The following is a 19741-nucleotide window of genomic DNA, read 5'->3' as shown; positions in this document are numbered from 1 at the left end:
TTCTCTCCCCCTCTTCCATCTTCATTTGCAACTCAGTGCCTTGGCATTTAGGAGATGCTGACGCAGCATTTAGGACAGGCATAGATCAACAGTGCAGTTCAGTAAGCCGTGTGTTACTATGGAAACGTTGAGGAATCTGCCTCAACGTACTCGACACTGGCGGGTTAGGCCAGGCCAAGGTTAAAAGGACAACACACATTCGCCAATGACGCTACTCGGTTTGCCAGAAGCTCGTCTGTGAGACGCAAAAAGCTGGTGGTCCGGATAATGACCCTGGTAGCACGACCTTAGAAAAGGTGCATGTGGTGCTGTGAGGTAGTGTAACCTCAGAGTTAACAGTAAACATGTGTTGTTTCTAACACAAAAATAACATTATTTTCTTAATGCACCAACACATTTTGACAGTTTGGTTCTTTCAGGCTTTTCAGACCAGCGGAAAGAAAAATATCTCCAAAACACGTTTAGGTTTTTATTTCAATACTTTGTCTCTTTCGTCGTTAGGTTTTTCTTTCTTTATCTCGTGAAAGAAAAAAGTTAGTTTTATTGTTAGTAATCAACTGGGGAAATAGGTGAACCCTGAAGTGTCTCCCCTAAAGCATTTACCAGCCCTAATTTAGTTTTTACACACAGCCTTGTTTCAAAGTATGGCCTTCAATATTAAGTCATTGATATTTTTTCCTGGAAATATTTCCAGCGCTTTGCATCTAATAAAAAATAACCAAAAGACTAATAAGGAAACTAGTGTTTTTGCATCTTCCAGTTACTACAGAGACGTTATAACGTCCAGGAACCAACAATGAAGTATTATCACCATTAAGAGCAAGAGGAAAAAGCAACTGTATTTCCAGTTAAGAAATCCTAGAAGTGGAAACTTTATGCCCCGTTTAGTAAGTTGGGAAGAAATGCAGCATGACCTCCGACTTTGGAGAAGCTTGATAAAGTGCCCTCTGGCGTGCAGAAAGCAGGGTGCAGTTCCATGGAGGCCTCCCTACGTGCTTTACTCTGGCTGCACCTCCGTCTGATAACAAATACTAAAGATGTGTCACAGACCGTGTGTTTCACCTCCCTGCACGCCTCCCCTCCCGCTCCCAGGTTAGGGAGCACTCACCTTCTACATACGTGGGGAAGGACGCGAGGCTTCTCCGGGACTATTCGTGAAAAAAAAAGAGAGCAGAGGGATTTCTTTCATTTTTTGCGCCAAAGTGAGGATTGGACTAGAATATCTAATGTGGAGTAAAAAAGAGACACGCACCTCTTTACTAGAGGGGGAAGATTCAAAGCTGTCTTCTTGCAGCAGATGTCTAGTGGATGACTCGGCTCCTGGCGGGGAGGGCGAACTCGACCCCGGGGACTGCAGGCAGAAACAAACAAAGACAAAAGTACAGAATTGAAAAAAAACTTCTGGGCAAAAGCAACGTCAAATTAAGGAAAGATGATGAGAAAACTCAAGGCTACAGAGTTGTAATTTGAATTTTTTTAACTGCGCACCCGAGGACACGCTAGGCCCGTGCTCGTCGGCGTGATGTGAACTCACAGTGATTAACGGACCTGTGCGCAGGTGTAAAAGACAAGAATACGGCAGAATACTTGTATCATTGCGAAAGAGCATCAGCGACACATCTCACCTCGGCTCAGAGTGGGAATGGGTAAGAAAACCATAATACAAAATGCAGACCTGCACAAGATCCCAACACATGACCTCTGAGTGGGACATTGTCATAACACAGACACCTTAACCGCAAAAACGAAAAAGATGAATTTTTTATTTTTTATTTTGTGTCCCAGAGGATTTTTGATGTCTGGATTATTTCAAAATGTATACATATTATTATTCCTTTAACAGTAGTTATGATCCTTTCATATTGTGAATAAAATGTTTAGCGTTGTAATTATTCTGTCTTTTAAAACAATCACAGGAAACGTATTGATACGTAAGACATGTATTATTTAAGTAAGTGCTGTGTTAGTTTGACCCAACGATCCATGACGTCCTCCCTCAGTGGATCTTCTTACTCTTCATACGTCAGTTGCTACTTTCTAATAATGAAGCAAATGGTTTTACATTGGGATCTTTTGCAGGTCCCGTGCGTCTCACACGGAGGCGAAGGGGAACCATCGTGCATTAGTGGACTTGGGAGTGATGACGGGCTGCATCGTAATATGAATGTAATTAAGTCATTAGGCCGGTAAAAAATGCAGTTTGTGACTTAAATCCTCATAGTGTGGATTTATTTGTCTGAACTAAAAGATCAGAACAGTATTTCCTCCCCTGTTGTTATCGCAGGCTTCCACAGGTGCGTTATTATAAAGTCCTTTCTATCGGCTGAGACCAACAATATCTCAGTTGGAAGAATGCCGTGCGTTGACAAACAAAGAAAACTTCTTGTTGAATCCTCAAATAAGCTTTCAAAGGAGATGAGAGGTCTTACAATCAGGTCATTGCGTATGATGAAGAACCCTCTACACACACAAGTGACAATTGGTTCCACCACAGCTAGAAATACATCACTTCAACACGCCAATGTAAAAGAAACACAGGAGAAACTCCTCCGCCTGCCCACACCTCGTCTCCATCCCGCTGCTCCGTCTGCTGCTTCTGCTTGGCTTGTTCCTCCTCCAGCTTCTCCACCTGATACATCCAATAGTTTTCCATGGCTTTCAGCGAGTGCACGGGAACCCGGCTGAAGCCAACGGCGAGAAGCCACGGACGGACTGGCGTTTGGGGCGAAGGCTTAAAATGCAACAGCGGTTGCGTACGGACCGCGACTCAGCGGCTCAGGTGACCTGCTCAGGTGACCGGGCTCAGTCGGGCAGTCAACAGGCCGAGTCCCGGCGTCTCTCTGTGCATCGGCCTTGAATGCGCTTTGGCGGCGGGACTTTTTGTCTTCATCCGTCAAATGAATTTACGCTTAATGCTGAGGACGCATCGGTCAGAAGGTGAAGTTTAAAGCAGAAGCGCTGGAAGGTGGAGCGATCGCAGTGATCCAAACAGAAAAACAGCCGATGTCATTCTGTTATCGGATACTGCGTGAATTATTCAGGCCTCGCCCTGCCCTTTACCTATTTCTCTCTCTCTCACCCTCACTGAATAAATCATCGGGAAGGAGGGGGAGACAAGAGAAGGGATGCGAATACCAAATGGATGCAATCTCTATTCAGGCCGAGAACAATGGCCGATGAGAAGGAACATACTGCCCAAACGACTGGGCGGCCCTATGAAGACGTGAGGGTTACTGAGTCGAGGCGGATGGGCCTCAATGTGAAGAAATAATAATGGCTTTAATGTTTGGCATTCACTAGTGTGGGTAAAGCCCTAATGATGAGGCCCGGCCTGCAGTGCGCATTGCTGCATGATCCCAAAGCTGCTGGATGGAGTTCCGGCCCAAGCGGATTGAAACTATCCATAAGAATTTATTTAAAATAACTGGAATAAAACGGATGCTTTCTCCAGCTGCAGTATGGTTTGAATAAATAAAAACAAAGCTTTTACCAGTGCAGGAGCCAAATGTTCACATCAAATGTCTTTATTTTATTCTGTACACTGGGTGGTGCTGTTGCTGGGGCCTGTGCGCACCTATATCGGTGAAATGGTAACAACTGACAGTAGGCGTTGAGCGGAGAGCGAACGGGTTGAGAGAGTTGGTTCCACTGGGAACAAAACATTATATGTAACAAATAAACTAAAATTAACAACACTCAGAACGTGTCGATGGATTATGTCTGCAAACCGAGATGAACGAGATAAAATCTAGCTTCTCGATTTGAAGGCCCAATCTAGCAGCGTCCTAAATGTTAACAGGGAGCCAGCGAAACCTAGCAGAGGGTGTTAATGGCTCAGAAGGCGTGTATGTTGCTTTGGGCTACTGTCTGTTGGCTAAGTGAGATTTCGCAGTCTCGCGCGAAGGCGTGCTATTTGTTGGTGCAGACGTGTTAACGCTGCCCCAATTTACTTCAGTTCAATTTCCCTTTCACTGTGGAGGCGTGAGAGAAGCTTACTTTAGGAACTCAAGGAAACACAGGGGGCCATTGAAATAATCAGCATCATTTTCAGGGGTTTGATATCCCTTAAAGCAGAGGTCTTCAACGTTTTTCAAGCCAATGTCCTCCAAACTGATGGCGAGGTGGAGCAGGGACCCCCTATTCTACGGAGTTTGGTCCGCCATCTTTTATTTTCGAGCTTCACGCTCTTTAGGCGTGAGCATAAAGGCGATCTGATTGGCTGGTGCCTGCGCTGTCGTACTCGCATGAAAGGAGCAGTGAGTGAACCGGCGCCCAGCTTGAGAGCTGCTGAGGGAAGCTGGATGTGTGTGTGTTGCGGACTGACAGATTACGTCTTCTCCATCAATTTATCCGTTCGCTTCAATATGTTGGATTCATGTTAATGTGTATTTAAAGAACATAAATACAATTCTGATTCTGAAGACATTTACATTTGTGGGGGAAAAAAATGTTTTTAAAAAATTGTCTTATTAACCAAAAATTTCGCGACCCCCCTGCAGTACCTTCGCGGACCCCTTGGGGGTCGCGGACACCCTGTTGAAGACCTCTGCCTTAAAGCCTTAAAAGGCCAGTTTGGTTTGGTTGTTTAACGGTCACTGACTGTGATTTGTTGTGACGATTTGTCCCGCGTGGCGGATACTGTTGATGGTACAAGTGTTCCAGTCTTTTGGCCCAATCGTACCACTGTGATGCCACCGAAGACGACAGAACATCCAACACAACGTGATCGGTAATAGCCCAAGCTGCCGTACTTACATCACCCCCCAGCGATGGCGTCAGGTCACACTCTGCAGTGGGGCTCAGGTCCTGCCTCATTACCCAAATGGGTTCCTTGGGCTCATCCGGTGTGTATGGAGATCTCACCGTTCTGGTCTTCACCTCCTCTATGGCCTCCTTAATGTCCTTGATGGCCAGGGATATGGCGTCCCTCTTCTCCTGACTGTTCCTCACTGCTACAAGCTCCTCTGAGGGGCTCGCGGCCTCTTTGCCGGCTGGCTTCGCTGGGCTGGATGATTTGTGGTTTCTGTCTGAGTCAGTTTGGCACTCGTGTCTTGGGGTAACTTCTTCACCCTGCTGACGCTCATTCTCTTCATCTATGGTGTCCTCCAGAGCACGGTGGAGACTCTGAGAGCTCAGGCTTTCTTTGACCTCCGCCACGATGCTGTCGATGTCCTCCTCGCGGTCACAGCTGTCGGCGCGCGGGTACGGGGCAAACTCGGCCTCCTTCTCCGGGCTGTCCGACTCTCCATCGGAGCGCTCGTCATAGTGACGGAGACGGGAACCCACCGCCTCCTGTTGATGGTAGTCCCCGTCTCCCGACCGGCCTTCCAGCAGCTGAAAGCCGGCGCGCCTCTGTCTGAGTGACTCAGTGTCCTCGCCTGCGGCAGACGAAACTGACGCGGGAGCGTCGCGGATTTCCTCGTAAACGTGCTCTGAGAGAGAGTAAATGTCGTACGGGTCGGAGTAGGCTTCGTCCGCCAGGGCGCCATCTAAACTCTCCAAGCTCTGGCCGGCGGACACCTCTGCCCTTCCTCCGGTGGTGTAGACGTAGTTGGAGTAGCCAGCGCTCAGCATCTCCTCTGCTTCGTCCGGCCTGTGCAGGTCCTGGATGTCAGGCAGGGGTTCACGTGGCGCGGCCTGAGGAGGATGGTTAGGGTGTAGATGGAGGTGCTGCTGTTCAGCCTCGGCACTCTCAGTGTAGCCCTCCGCCTCCGGCCGCAGCTGGACCGCGTAGTCCCCCGCCTCGTCCTCAACCTCCGGCTGCCCCTCCGGCTCGTGAGACATGATCACCAGGCCATCGTCCCCCTCTGCCCGGTCGGTGTGAGTGTGGAAGCCGCTCTCGGTGCTCGCTGAGCGGGCGAGCACCGAGTCGTCTCTCTCTCGTTCGTCTTCCCGGCTCATCTCAGCGCGGTGCTGCTTCTCCTGTTGCCGTGCCAGCTGTTGAGCCCTCTCCGCCTCCCTCTGCTGCCTCTGTCTGTGCCTCTGCTGCTGGGCTCTGATCCGGGCCTCGCTGTCCCCCTGTCGGCGGTAACGCGTCACCGCGGGTCGGGGAATGGGCTGCCGGGGCTGCGGAGACCCCTGAGCCCCTTGTTGCACCTCCACATCCTGCTCCTCCTGAGGCCTGCGCTGCTGGGGAACCCTCGCTCTGCTGCCGGCGCTGCCTCCAGCAGGGGCTTCAACGCGTCTGTAGCGCTTTTCCTGGCTGCTGTGGTTACGGGAGCGGCCGCTGTGGTTATTGTGACGATGGCGATGCACCGCATCGGCCTCCTCCGTGACCTCCTGGCCGAGCTCTGTCTCCTGGGGGTTCATGGCTGCCTGGTTCCGGTGAGTTGAACGACTTAGTAGAAAGGGCTGAGAGGTCAGGGCTGCTGGGTAGAGGGAAAGAGGCAGAGAGAAAGGGAGACAACGTGAGTAAGGAGACTGAGTTACGGTATGAGTGAAATGTCTGGTTCATGCTCACACCAGAGTCTGGCACAGATTTGGGGATTTCTTGCAAAATAGGGGGAGCTGGAAGTTTCACTACAGAATGGAATAATGTAGCTGGCATCCTAACCCCATAGCCTATAACCCATAACCTGTTAGCCTTTTAGCCATTTGTATTCTATAGCCTCTTTTTTGGAGCAGTTTGCACTAGAATTGGACTTGAATTGAGCGTGTCAATGAAGGCGGCATACGTGTCCTGGCCAGATGAGCCCACATGGCTGTCATAAGAAATAATAATAACTTGAATTGAAAGAAGATACATTTCCAGGTACTAAAAATCCCTAAAAGGCTGAAGAAAAGAACTTTCCTCTCTGACTTTTGTTTATCCACGTAAAAAAAATCTAAAAATCAAAAATCTACAAAAACTAAAGAGGGATTTTGTGATGCAACATTGCAGTGGTTCACTCAACAAAAAGAAAATTACTTTTCCGTTGTATTTTAGATGATCACAGATACGTTTTCAGCAAGACTTTTACAATATTTGAAGCGTGAAGGCCATCGTCGAACAAGAAGCTAACGTTGGGCTACAAACAAGCTAAAGCCCAGTCACATGAGTTCGTGTCCCCGGAGCTAAAGTTGGTTGTGACATATTAAACCACTTGTTAGCAGCCAGGATAGCAGCTCTGACTGAAGTATCTCATGTGGTAGAACAAAACCTTTCTGAAAAGCTTTTTAGCTTATGTTAACCACGGGCCGTACTTCAGGCATCTGATCAAGAAAGAAACTAAAAATGTATTTTGAGACGAAGGAACCATAGCTGCCAAAATGAGGACAATCCTGTGGCATTCTACAATCGGCAAAAACAAGCCTTAATGTGTCAAACTGCAACCTGACTTCGCCGTGTCAGCGCGGTCACATGTGCACACATAACACCTGCATGTGCCTCCATCAGGCCCCTGGCTGCTCCCACTCATCAACGCAGCGTCAGCATCAACAGCCCCGTGTGCTGCAGCCACTTCATTAAACTCACTAAACTGCCATTTCAGAAGACGGCAGATTTCGTTTCTCAGCACGATTATTGTTACGGATTTAAGCAGTAGAGCGCACCTAGTAGTAGAAAGTATAATACATGTAGTGATGTTCAGTGATAGATTTGTAGTTTGTGTGTTATTAGTTATTACATTAGCATGTTAGATGAAATAATTGCAATATGAATCAAACACAATTAATAAATCTTTAAATATTTCAAGTCATATAATTACTGTACACATAAACATCCTGTCACGATGTGATGTTAAAACCTGGGGACGGATGCTAGTTGCCGTCCTTTTCTCCCAATTTTATCCCCATAGAGGGTTTTTTCTCCTGTCAGGTAGTGAATGAGCAAAGGATGAACAGCAGCCCTGCGAGGCAAACGTTGTGATTTTAACACAATGGTTAAGATGTGATGAAATCGGATGTTATTATGCAGGCTATGTTATGGTTACATGATGAAGCTTTAAGCCAAAGGTGCGATCATTGAATGTCCTGTCGTAATAAGTGAACACGGACTGGTCAGGTCAGTGAGGGATTTCAGATTCGACCATCAGATGGAGCCAGCAGGGAGTCATGTGATGCTTTGGAGCAGAAAGCAATTCACGAGGGAGGAGCTGAGCTCGAATGTGCAGCCAATCACATACGGCGGCAGCACGAGGGACACGCCCCCCCGGGAGATTGAAAGAGTTGGAGAAGAGGCAGAAAGAAGCCTCCTGTGAAGCAATTTGATGGTCATATGAGACTGGACGAGGGGACTTCTCTGTTTCGCAAAATAATAATATACTATTCATACTTTATTTTACTTTGTAACTGTATTGCTTATTACTTACTGTTAGTCATTAAATTCTTGATCATTTTTAAACTCGAGCCAGTTGACTCTTTATAAGTTCTCGTCTGATCAGAGGTTCAGAATTCCACATTTTCCCCCCAAAAGGGCACCGGGGCCGCAGCGGCAGTGGCCCCTAGAGGCCTCAATGTTCATCACACTCATTCTATGGAGAATGAATTATACAGTGTCTTCAGAAACTCATTTATGATCCCATAAAATTGCGTCGTAGCAGGCATTATAATCCATTTCCAAGAAGTATTATGATACTTGACTTGCGGTCATTATAAAATGCTTTACAAAGGTTTGCGGTTATTTTTACGAAGCGTTATGAATATTCATGAGCATAATATACAGTAATATACAGTGCAAAAAGGTTGTGATAGTGATGTGTTATAAAAGGTATTTATAATGCATTATGAACAGTTATTGTAATGCGGTGTAAGAAGATAATAAAATATGCCAACTATGAGAATTATAAGACAGGATATGATCTTGTCAAAAGTAATACTAGCCAATGTCAATACAGGCTTTATGCCACGTACAAGTAATTCCACATGACATTACATGCATGAGAGAGAAATCTGACAAAGTGAAGAAAGAAAAAAGAAAAAAGATTTTTCCTTCCTGACTAGAGTGCCAGGATGACGAGATGGTAGTTAGAATGTAATAAACATGGATTTAAAGGCTTGTGGTCTTTAAGTGTTTACTAGTATCATATCACGACAATGTTTTTTTTATTACGTTAATATGCTTATTCAATTGGCTGAAGTAATGTAATAAACACAGGCGTGTTGTTGCAGAGGGAAAATGATGCGTGGATGTACAACTTGCTTTTGTTTTATTATTCCTCTTTTAGCATGGAGCTCTGTGCATAATTCATTTTCATTTAAGGTCAGTGGAGAAAACACTGCTCAGTCTCATTCAGAAATTAGTACTTGTTGCAAAATACAGGGAAGAGGTCATTTAGAAAAGGAAATGGTAGTTACCGTGCAAGCACAAAGAAGAAATTTCTATTTAACTATTTTTTTTCCATTTGCATTTTATATTTAGAATGGGATTTGATTCCTCCTCTGGTTGTCTAAACTTAAACTCCTTTCTTGAGAGGGAATTGTAACATTGTGTTGCCTAAAATTGTAATGGTCAGCTTTGGGTTGTCTTTAGTTCCACTGTAAAGACACTTTATGTAAAAGAAATTGGCCCAAAAACGCTGTCAACAAACCAAATGGCGATGTCACCTATACGGCCACAATTTGTATAGACAGAGTTCATGGCTCACACACGCACGTGTCGCATTATGTCTTGACATACCACACTTAAAATGAAGTACATCTTATCTTATTTATATAAATCCTTAAAGGAGTCTAAAGGCAGCGTGGCGTCGGTACTGTGGTGAGACGGCGCTCACTCACCTTCTGTCATCAGGCAAAAACGACTGAGTAGCTTTTTTAAAATCTTTTTTTTCAACCTGTAACAGAGCAGGAGTCTTCATTGTAACACGAGTGCAGTCTACAATTAAAGTAGACAATTGTCTATTAAATCTAAACGTAACACGGCCATGTGTAAAGTGCATTATGAAGACACTTAAAATGCACTAGTAATTAAATACTTGCACATATAAACATTCATAAAAAGTATTCATGCTTTACAAGGATCATTTATAATTCACATTGTTGTGATACATTACAATCTTTTTATCATACATTATAATAACATCTATTTATATTTTTTACAACATCTTCTGTTATTTTTAATTAGTTTAATAGGATGGTAACGGCCGGTGTGTATAATGCATAATAAAACATTTTAAAGTGATTATTGTTGTAATAGAGTATATGTATCAAGGGGTGTAATTATGATTATACAGTGCTGTGAGTAAAATGCTTTATACACACGCACACACACACTGTCAACTGTGTTTTCTCACACGTGATGTGTAAACTGAAAATACATCATGGTTTGGCTGGAAATATTTAAGAAATTTAAAGACTAAAATTAACAACACATAAAAAAACAGAATTAATCCAATTGAAGGTTTTTCATTGTTTTTATAATGTTGGATCATTTTTGTTAGTTAGTTATTATTAGTTATATTATTAGTAAGTTTAAAGACAGAACATATAGTTAACAATTTATTACATATCACCGCCTTCATCCAGGGCTCGGCAATATACCCAAATTATATTCATATTGTGATAATCATAAGATGATCTAGACAACATTTCAGATATTGGATATAAGGATACCAGTAATACCAGGATTGTCAACCCTACTACGTCGTTGCAATATCAGTGTCTAAGTATTTGGTGAGAGATATTTTCACATTATGGTACGGATTGACTGAATTGTAAATCTTTTAAATTATCACATGATATCTTGTGCACTTCTGTCCCATCTGATGGATCACTCCGCTTCTCGCTTTCTTCTACATTCATTTCTTGCTAGGGAGTTTTTCCTGAGCCGACGTCAGGGTTTCGGGACAGAGGGATGTTGCATGTGTAGTTTTTAAAGCCCTCTGAGCAGCTTTGATTGGAGTGACCGTTGGAAACAGGATCACGTTGACTCACTGACCATCCAACTTCAACATCATTACCAAGCAGACAGGTCAGCTTCACAGGACCGTCCCTAAAAGCTGCCCATGGCTTTATCATTCTAAAAACCTTTCAAAAATATGTATAACGTCTACAGAATCTCCAGGGAGCATTCCCTGAAGGTTATCTAAAGGTTAGTAGTCAGACCTTTCAAAAACGATGAGTAATGCCTTCTACCTTTTAGCTGACCTGTGTACACAGCGTTGCCACAGCAGCTCAACTCTGTGTGGAAGACAACGACAACACAGCTGTGTTGCTGTGTTGTCGTTGTTGTGCGATAGGTAGGAACTTTGACAGGGTAACGCGTAATGACAAGTTTGGGGATGTTTAGCAGACGAAAATGTATTATTTAAGGCTGGCGCATCGCTATGCTTTATCTGCCCTCCCTCTCAGCCTCAGAACACAGGCGGTGGCAGCAGGCCTGCCGGTTGTCATGGAAACCGCTGGGTAATTGCTCCCGGTGGGAGGGCAGCTGAGGAGGTGACCTCTCCGGGGGGCAGCATCGGTCTCTTACCTCCACTACCTTGGCTGCCATCGTCTGCCCTTTACCTCTGGAAACAGAAATGCTGATGGTAGTCAGGTGTAGGATCGTCTGATCTCCTCTTGTGTTGACTTGATCCGTCTTCGGTGCAATGAAGTTACAACTGTTTTTTTCACTCACTATCAATACATAGATTTATAAAACAGTGCTTTAAGCTGAGACTGAACGAGGCGAACGCCCCCCCACCAGCCCCCCACGAAAAAGTGTGCAATTAAAAAAGTCGAGCATCTGCAGAATCCACAGGCTATCGTACAGGTTTCCAGTATTTCCGAGGATTTCTTTCTTTATTACGAGTGTCTCACACTATTCAACATGCAAAGATGCGAGAAGGTAAGACGGGAAGCGGAGTCTATTATTAGGTTACAACTTGAGGGGATTAATTAGTAGGAAGTAGTGGTGCAATGGATCATAAAAGTCATGGTTGGGATTGCGTCATAGATCAGAGGCCACATATCGGATTAGCGCAATAGAACGAAGGGAACAAAGGGAACTTTTAGAGATCCCTGATCTTGTTTGTTTGCCTCTCATATTGGCAGATACAGATGCCTCCCAAAGTTGTTTGATTATAGTAGCTGGCCGACAAGACTCCAGACTATTCTGTTTGCCTTCATCTCAAAAATCTGTTCTGATGTCATTGAAAACCAACAAAAATTCCAGATGTTATCTTTTTACTTTATTATAGTCATAGATTGAGTGTTGCATGAAAACTTTTCTACTGACTGCACACTTTGCTGAATATTGGCGAATAATGATTTTTTGTAAAACTTTATTTTACACCATAGGTCTTCAACAGAGGGTCCGCGACCCCCAGGGGGTCCGCAGAGGTACTGCAGGGGGGTCGCGAAATGTTTGGTTGATAAGACCATTTTTTTCAAACCAATTTTTTTTCCCACAAAATGTAAATGTCTTCAGAATAAGAATTGTATTTATTGTCTTTAAATACACATCAACATGAATCCAACATATTGTAGCGAACGGATAAATTGATGGAGGAGACCTTATCTTTCAGTCGGCAACACACACATTCAGCTACACACAGCAGCTCTCAAGCTGGGCACCGGTTCATTCACAGCACCTTTCATGCGAATACGACAGCGCAGCCACCAGCCAATCAGATCGCGTTCATCTTCACATCTAAAGCAAAGCTCAAAAAAAAAAGATGGCGGACCAAACGCCCGTAGAATAGGGGGTCCCTGCTCCATCTCGCCATCAGTTTGGGGGTCCTTGGCCGGAAAAACAGTGAAGACCCCTGTTTTACACAGTGATGGTTAAAGTTGGACTGTTTATTAATCTGCGGTTCACGTAAGTGCTGAGGAATCCGTGTTTGATCAGTGATCAACCAGGGTCTGTTACACCACTACTATGAGGCAAAGAGCAACGCAGCAACCAAGAATATGCCACAGCATGAGGACCCTTATTTCATCTAGAAATGTACCGGTGGTATTTTTCCTGCACCTCCTCTTGTATTGAATGAGCAGCAGGGTTTTAGCATGCTGCTGGGCTATTGATGGAAGAGCAACCGGTGGGGGCTTTACACGATAATACTGGAGATGTTATGGAGGACAGCAGAGCGGAAACAGCCATGTGATGTTCATGCGGATTGTTACAGAAAGGATGCTCAGAGAAAGGTCACTGATTGGAATGTTGGTGAATAAATGATGGAAATGGCACGATAGTGCAGAAGCACTGGCCCACCAACTACAAGATGCAACAGGATTCAAGCCAAGGAGTAAAACAACACATACCCCAACACCGCGCAGCCCTCTGTGTGGTCTGTGTTGGAGACGAAACCTACTGTATACATCCATCAATCAATCAATGAGTCACTTGTGCAGGAAGATGGACGCTCACCGGCGTCCCACCGTCAAGTCCAATTGACTTTCTAAGAACGCACAATGAAGCCAATGTTTCTCTGTGTAGGGGCTTATGAAATGTTGCTTTTTTGATGTACACGCCTCAGATAATCTGTGCAAGTGTGCTCAGACCCTCCTGTGCACCCACAACTGTAAACCTTTGACAAACCTCTCCATCCTCATGAAAAAGCTTAATAATGGCAGATTTTGTAATGGAAATATTAGGACCTGGCATGGGATGTCGATGGCACAGGAAAGGAGGGCTCTGAAGAATCTCCTTGGTACCCACCTGCCAAGCATCTGTGAAATTGGGGAGGTGCCTGCGCAGAGACCAAAAGGATCTAATATTAATATCATATAGTATCATAATACCATTGCAGCCACAACCTGTGCAGCCTGGCAAGAAAAACAGAAGTATGAGCTGCCATACCAGCAGACTGCTGCGTGTGGTAAAAGCGTTATTTTTAGTGGGCTGACTGTGCTTTCACCAGGCTTTATTAAAAGTGTCCACCTGACAAACATATCATTAATACTCAGGGGCAGAGTCTGCATCACTGAAATTGCCTGTTAGTGTTCATAGGATTCCCTTCAACCCATAAATATATTGATCAAAAGACATTGTTCAAAGCAGCAGAAAAACCTTCAGAAAACTGGAAGGTTTTGTGGCTACTGAAGTGGCGCTTTCTGGTTCAGAGGTTGATACAAAAAGGCAGAACTAATAGTAACATTGCCTGGCAATGTTTATCAACAACAAATATATACACTATATATATATATATATATATATATATATATATATAGTATTGTCGCAGTGTTACCCTGTATGCTAATGTGGCAGTGTTACCCTGTATGCTAATGTGGCAGTGTTACCCTGTATGCTAATGTAGCAGTGTTACTATCTATGCTAATGTGGCAGTGTTACCCTCTATGCTAATGTAGCAGTGTTACCCTCTATGCTAATGTAGCAGTGTTACCCTGTATGCTAATGTGGCAGTGTTACCCTGTATGCTAATGTGGCAGTGTTACCCTGTATGCTAATGTGGCAGTGTTACCCTGTATGCTAATGTGGCAGTGTTACCCTGTATGCTAATGTGGCAGTGTTACCCTGTATGCTAATGTGGCAGTGTTACCCTGTATGCTAATGTGGCAGTGTTACCCTGTATGCTAATGTGGCAGTGTTACCCTCTATGCTAATGTAGCAGTGTTACTATCTATGCTAATGTGGCAGTGTTACTATCTATGCTAATGTGGCAGTGTTACCCTGTATGCTAATGTGCAGTGTTACCCTCTATGCTAATGTAGCAGTGTTACCCTCTATGCTAAAGTAGTAGCGTTACCCTCTATGCTAATGTATATTTATTCAGAAAAATAAAGAACAAACATTTGACTACTGCAGATAATGTCCTCTGACTGCGTCTCAACCGCTACGCTCCTTCATGACTGCGCTTTTAAAAAGGTGAGCTAGCTGCATGTGGCTCAAAGGCTCAACGATGCAGAAATTGACATCCTCAAATGGATTCAGCCTGTTACCATTTCCCCATGCATTTGCCAAAGAGTATTCCCACAGGGAATCAAACCTATTGCTCACTGACAGACACACACACACACACACACACACACACACACACACACACACACACACACACACACACACATCAGCAGGAACTGTCACGAGCAAATAGAGATGCCATTTGCCAGCGGTGAGAGGCTCCTATACCAATGTCTGCCTTATTTTATCCTCCTTTTGTCTCAGCGTGCGGCGGACTCCAGACTGCGGTCCACTCACACAGACACGGGGCTGAACATGAAGCTGGTAGGCAGCGGTGGAGCCGTCCTCTTGTTGTTAAACGAACATCCAAGAAAGCAGCACACACTATATCGCAGTATCTCGGAAGAGAAATAGGTTTATTTTTCCATTCCACCATGATGTTTTTAGAAAGAATTAAGAGCTCTTATGGCGGGTTTCCACCGAGCGGTACGGTACAGGTCAGGTCGGTACCCTTTTATTTGTGTCTCCACTGCCAAAAGTTGAGAATGGTACCAAAAATCCGAACCGTCGTCTGTATGTCCTCCATTGTTGTTTGCGGTTAGCTTTCAGTTTTCGCGCGATCGAATGACGTGAATCTACTTTCCGTCATATACCACGCCTTTCAAGTGACGTTATCACTACTTTCTGGAATACACCACGCCTATCAAGTAAGGGTACTGTTAGCGGTGGAAACGCTCGCCAAATCATGGTTAACAGACCCGACCCGTACCGAACCGACCGTACCGTACCGCTCGGTGGAAACACGCCATAACTGACATGCAATATTCAGTAAGTGCCATTTATTATATGGAAGCAACAGCAACCACTCAAAATTAGATCACGACTGACTAACTTAGAAATGATTTTCCCGTAGACTATTTACAGGAATAACTACGTCTTCTTTTATTTTTTTTAGACAAAGTGGAAAGTGAAGAAGTGCTTCTGGAGAAAACAAATCCCGTGAAATAGTGCTCTTTTAAACATAAACACAAACCAAGCTGGCGACGGCTAAAAAGCCAAAAGAGGTGAGGAGGTGAAGTGCCCTAATGGCCATACGCTGGATGTTCATGTTGCTCTCACAGAATACAAGATGAAGGGAGCAATCAAAACATGTATTTACTTCCACGTTTTGACTCATTATTACCTCTTCCATGTCCATGAACAAATGTCAGGGTCACGTTCACAGTTCATTTTACGTCCTCCACATGCAAGCATTTTTGTCCACAGATTTCAGCTGTAATTTGGATTTTCCTGTCAATAACCGCGTGGCACTCACGTAAAGTCCCGTTTTCCAAATGAGCGCTAAAGGATATCACTAATCATCGTTCTAGCGTCCGTGATTCCTATAATGGATGGCAGGTACATGTGATTAATTGCGCTATAAAAAAACACCCCACATGGGATGGCAGCTGTTGGTGCCTTTGGAGAACCTTTCAGATGAGACACAATATGTCCTCGCACAGACATGTCCAATGAGGGCAGAGCGGGCGCAAGAGTTTGCAAACAGTTGTTTGTTTGACGCTGTTTTGATGTCCATTCATGCAGGATCGGGGAGCGGATATTAAGGATTGAGCAAACCAGTTCCACGAAGATTTGGATTCATAATGAAAACAGAATAATGCATTAGTGTGTTTTTATAAAACCAAACAAAAGTGTTTTTTATTTGTACATCACGTTTCGTGCTTTCGGTTCCAGGTTTCCACTTATTGTTTCGGTCCTGAAACATGCAGAGAATCCACAGACACTAATTTTTAACACTTTCAAGTTTAACTACAGATAAATACATTTAATTAATGCCATTGACCTTCATGCGCTAAAATCAAAGTAAGCTCAATTTCACTGACTCAACGCCAAGAGTCTCCAATCAGCCTTCACATTGAGTTTGGTTCGTGCCCCCTAAACACACGGCTGATAAAAGCAGACCGATTAATTCAGCCAATAATGGAATACGAGAGCGGCTGTGCGATTTACATTCCCCACTACCAGCGTCCGGCTCTGCATGTCAGTCAGATAATTGTCCCATTTGTCACCCATGAGTGTCGTCAATGTGTGGGTCCCAGCTCCTCGAGCTCAGCGTTTGCTGAATTAAAAAAAGAAAATGATTCCTCATCAAAGCGGACATTTGGACTGGTCGAAGTAGGGGATACACAGTTGTTACCAATGACAGTGATGATGACTCAGTAGGCCGAGACAGTGAGCTAGGATGCACAAAACCAGGCCCCCTGAAATCTAAGAAGCCAGCCTTTGTTTATATTTGTTTCTTCCTGCTATGACATATCCAAATATATCTTATATTCTATATATATAACTGAGCGAGATCAATCTGAGGCACATCCTGGCCATCCCCTCACATCTAAGTGCGATTATCCAGCTGATAGATGGTAAAGCTGCTCCAGGGTCAGAACTGAGAGTCTCTAAACTCCAGGACCAGGGCCGTGAACCCAAAGCGTAAAAATGCCTTAAGAGCGAGACAGCAACCCGCTACACAAAACAAGAGCGACAGACCTAGCAACCAACATTAGCCTTCCTGCGTACGTCTAATTATTTTTTAAATGTACCCTGGTCTGGTGGTTGGCTCGGAGGAGGCAGCGAGTCCCACGAGAGTTCTGGTAAATCTCAGGGTTGCCATCTAGATTGAACCCGTGTTATGGTCCTTTTTCCCCCTGCTGGTGCTCAGCGTGCCACCCGCAGTCAATCAAGCTCAGACACCTGCCACGCCCCTCGAGAGGCTGAGAGGTAAAAAGATAAAATACGAAAAGGAGCTTTTCTGATCACTTCTTGATCGATGCCAGAATCCCAATCAGCTCGACTGCCCGTGACTGCACGCGCACCTACAAGGGATTCAACTGTATTTTCCACTGCTGTCAAAAGCGTGAAACTGGTTGAATATAAGCATGAACATTAACGACCATGTGCGAATATAAATAAAGAGGTATACAACAAATAACAACAACAATGACACAATCAGCATCCACCCGGAGGTTATTTGGACCAATCTGCCTCCACGCACGACGGCCCTGTTTGCTCGCACTAAAGGCCCGGAGCGTCGCTTGGAGACGCTAAAGAGGCCTCCGTGGGGCACCATTGGTCTTTCTAGGGTTGTGAGTGAGACCAGGTCACCCCCCCCCTCCCCCACCCCCCCACTGCCCACAAGACATGTATTCCTCCTCTCAACATGATGATGATCTCAACGAAAGACTAAGTTTGCATTTGGACTCAATGTGATTCCAGTTGGACTTGGTATGGACGGTCCAGTGTGGTTTCAGGACGTGTCGTCCTGTTGCATGATGGGCTGCAGCACATCCACTAACCTGCAGCATCTACATTGTCATCATCAACAACAACAACAACAACAGCAGCAGCCGTCTCTGCTCGACACTGTGTGGGTCGGATTTAGGCGTTATGGAAGCCGAGATGGAGTCTCTGTTTTTGACATAATGAAAATGCACCGACTGCGTTGTGGACAATCCCCGCTGGGACCCCGCACCTGCCGACAACCGGGCCTCTTACCGGCTGCTTCACTCGTGTCACCCCGGCGTGCGGCGGCGCTTCGACCGGGCACGAAGCCCTCTGCACACCGGCGGTGCGTTTACTTCCATCCAAAATACCGGTTGCGCTATTCGCTCTGGAAAAGCGCAGGTTTTTTTTTTTTTTTCCTCCCCCGGTAGCCACTCCTCGAATAGTCAACAAACAGAGAAGCGACACAATACGCCGCCCCCCCCCCCCCCCCCCCCCCACCCACCAGCACCACCCAGCACCACCCAGCCCGGCTCGCAACGCGCCCGCCACGGAGCCGTTTTGGGCCGTGTTCCGCGAGAGCAGTCGGCGGTTCTTTGGGGATAAACGAGCGCAGAGCTCACCTGCGTTCAGCAGCGGGGTCGCTGCGGGCTGGAGGTCCGCTCCGCCACTGCCACACCATCCTCCATCTTCCCCGAAGCGGCGGCTGTCTGCCCGTGTGTGTGCGTGTGTGTGTGTGTGTGTGAGTGTGTGTGTGTGTGTGTGTGGTCGCCGGCCCCTCCTCCCCCCGTCGGACGGGGAACGACGGGTGCTGAAGCAGTTTGCAACAAGAAATCGACTCGGAGCTGAAAAGCTGCAAGATCCATTTGACAAAAAAAGAATTTGCAGCATTGTGGAACAGGCCTCTTAAAAAACAGATAATGACAACAAACAGATATCGATCTCATTGCAATATTACATATTTTTTTCTATTCTTATTTCACGTTCTTGTGTTTTTATTTTCTTTACATTTTTTCACCTTACTTTGCATGTTTCAAATCTCCACATTGTGTGTAATTCTGGTGGAAGGAATTTCACTTTTTTTTTTTGCCACATTCATGTAGTCAAAAACATCAAAATAATCCCTCAGATCAGAGATATGCAATATGTATAATTGTTGGAATTCCCAGAAATGCCATCCCAGTCACAGCGACAATAAGGGTAATTAAATAGCATTTTAATATGCTTTATTTATTTAATTATTCCTCATAACATGAGACATGACATTTGGACTGGTCGAGATACACAGATGACAGTAATGATGACTAGGCCGACAGTGAGCATGCACAAAACCAGGCCCACGTTGATAAATGTAATTAATCCTCAGGCTGAAAGAACCGATTGCTGACAAAGCCAAATGTTATCCTAAGACATGTTGTTTCCTGAGTGAATTTAAATTAAGTCCTGTAGATCGCAGTGACTCACAAAACACCTACTTCGACAACATGGGAGATAATGAAGAGTTGTTGCCGTCTTGGCTTAGGCGTGACTTGGCTGCTGATGTTTTGGCAGAGTGCAATGCATCCGGGGGCATCGGCCTACTGCACCAAGCATCGAGGGACGTATTGCTTCAAAACACCGTATTTTACATCCACATTGATAGCCTCATATAGCTTGCAAAATATTCCCCACACCTTTAAGTGTTTGTAGTGGATCCCTACTTCACTG

The 19741-nt window shown here is 45.1% G+C and overlaps 1 protein-coding gene across 6 annotated transcripts in view; it reads right to left on the bottom strand.

Moving 5' to 3' along the window:
* The window catches only part of apba1a (amyloid beta (A4) precursor protein-binding, family A, member 1a), a 29655-nt gene extending 10857 nt beyond the window's left edge, over positions 1-18798 (bottom strand). For 2 of the 6 annotated variants that reach the window (XM_040195747.2, XM_078087059.1), the window contains exons 1-4: positions 18658-18798; positions 4756-6365; positions 1253-1351; positions 1109-1148 (exon numbers count right to left, since the gene is read on the bottom strand). In XM_040195747.2, the coding sequence (XP_040051681.2) occupies positions 1109-1148; positions 1253-1351; positions 4756-6309 (1693 nt within the window). In that variant the 5' untranslated portion in view covers positions 6310-6365; positions 18658-18798. Of the gene's footprint in view, positions 1-1108; positions 1149-1252; positions 1352-4755; positions 6369-18307; positions 18448-18657 lie in introns of those variants that run through there. The other 4 variants (XM_040195746.2, XM_078087057.1, XM_040195749.2 and 1 more) reach the window with 3 other exon arrangements.
* Between the last annotated feature and the right edge of the window lie 943 nt (positions 18799-19741).

This window comes from Gasterosteus aculeatus, chromosome 13, assembly GCF_964276395.1.
Source record: "Gasterosteus aculeatus chromosome 13, fGasAcu3.hap1.1, whole genome shotgun sequence".
In the NCBI taxonomy this organism is placed as follows: Eukaryota; Metazoa; Chordata; class Actinopteri; order Perciformes; family Gasterosteidae; genus Gasterosteus; species Gasterosteus aculeatus.
This window is presented reverse-complemented; position numbering and strand designations above follow the sequence as displayed.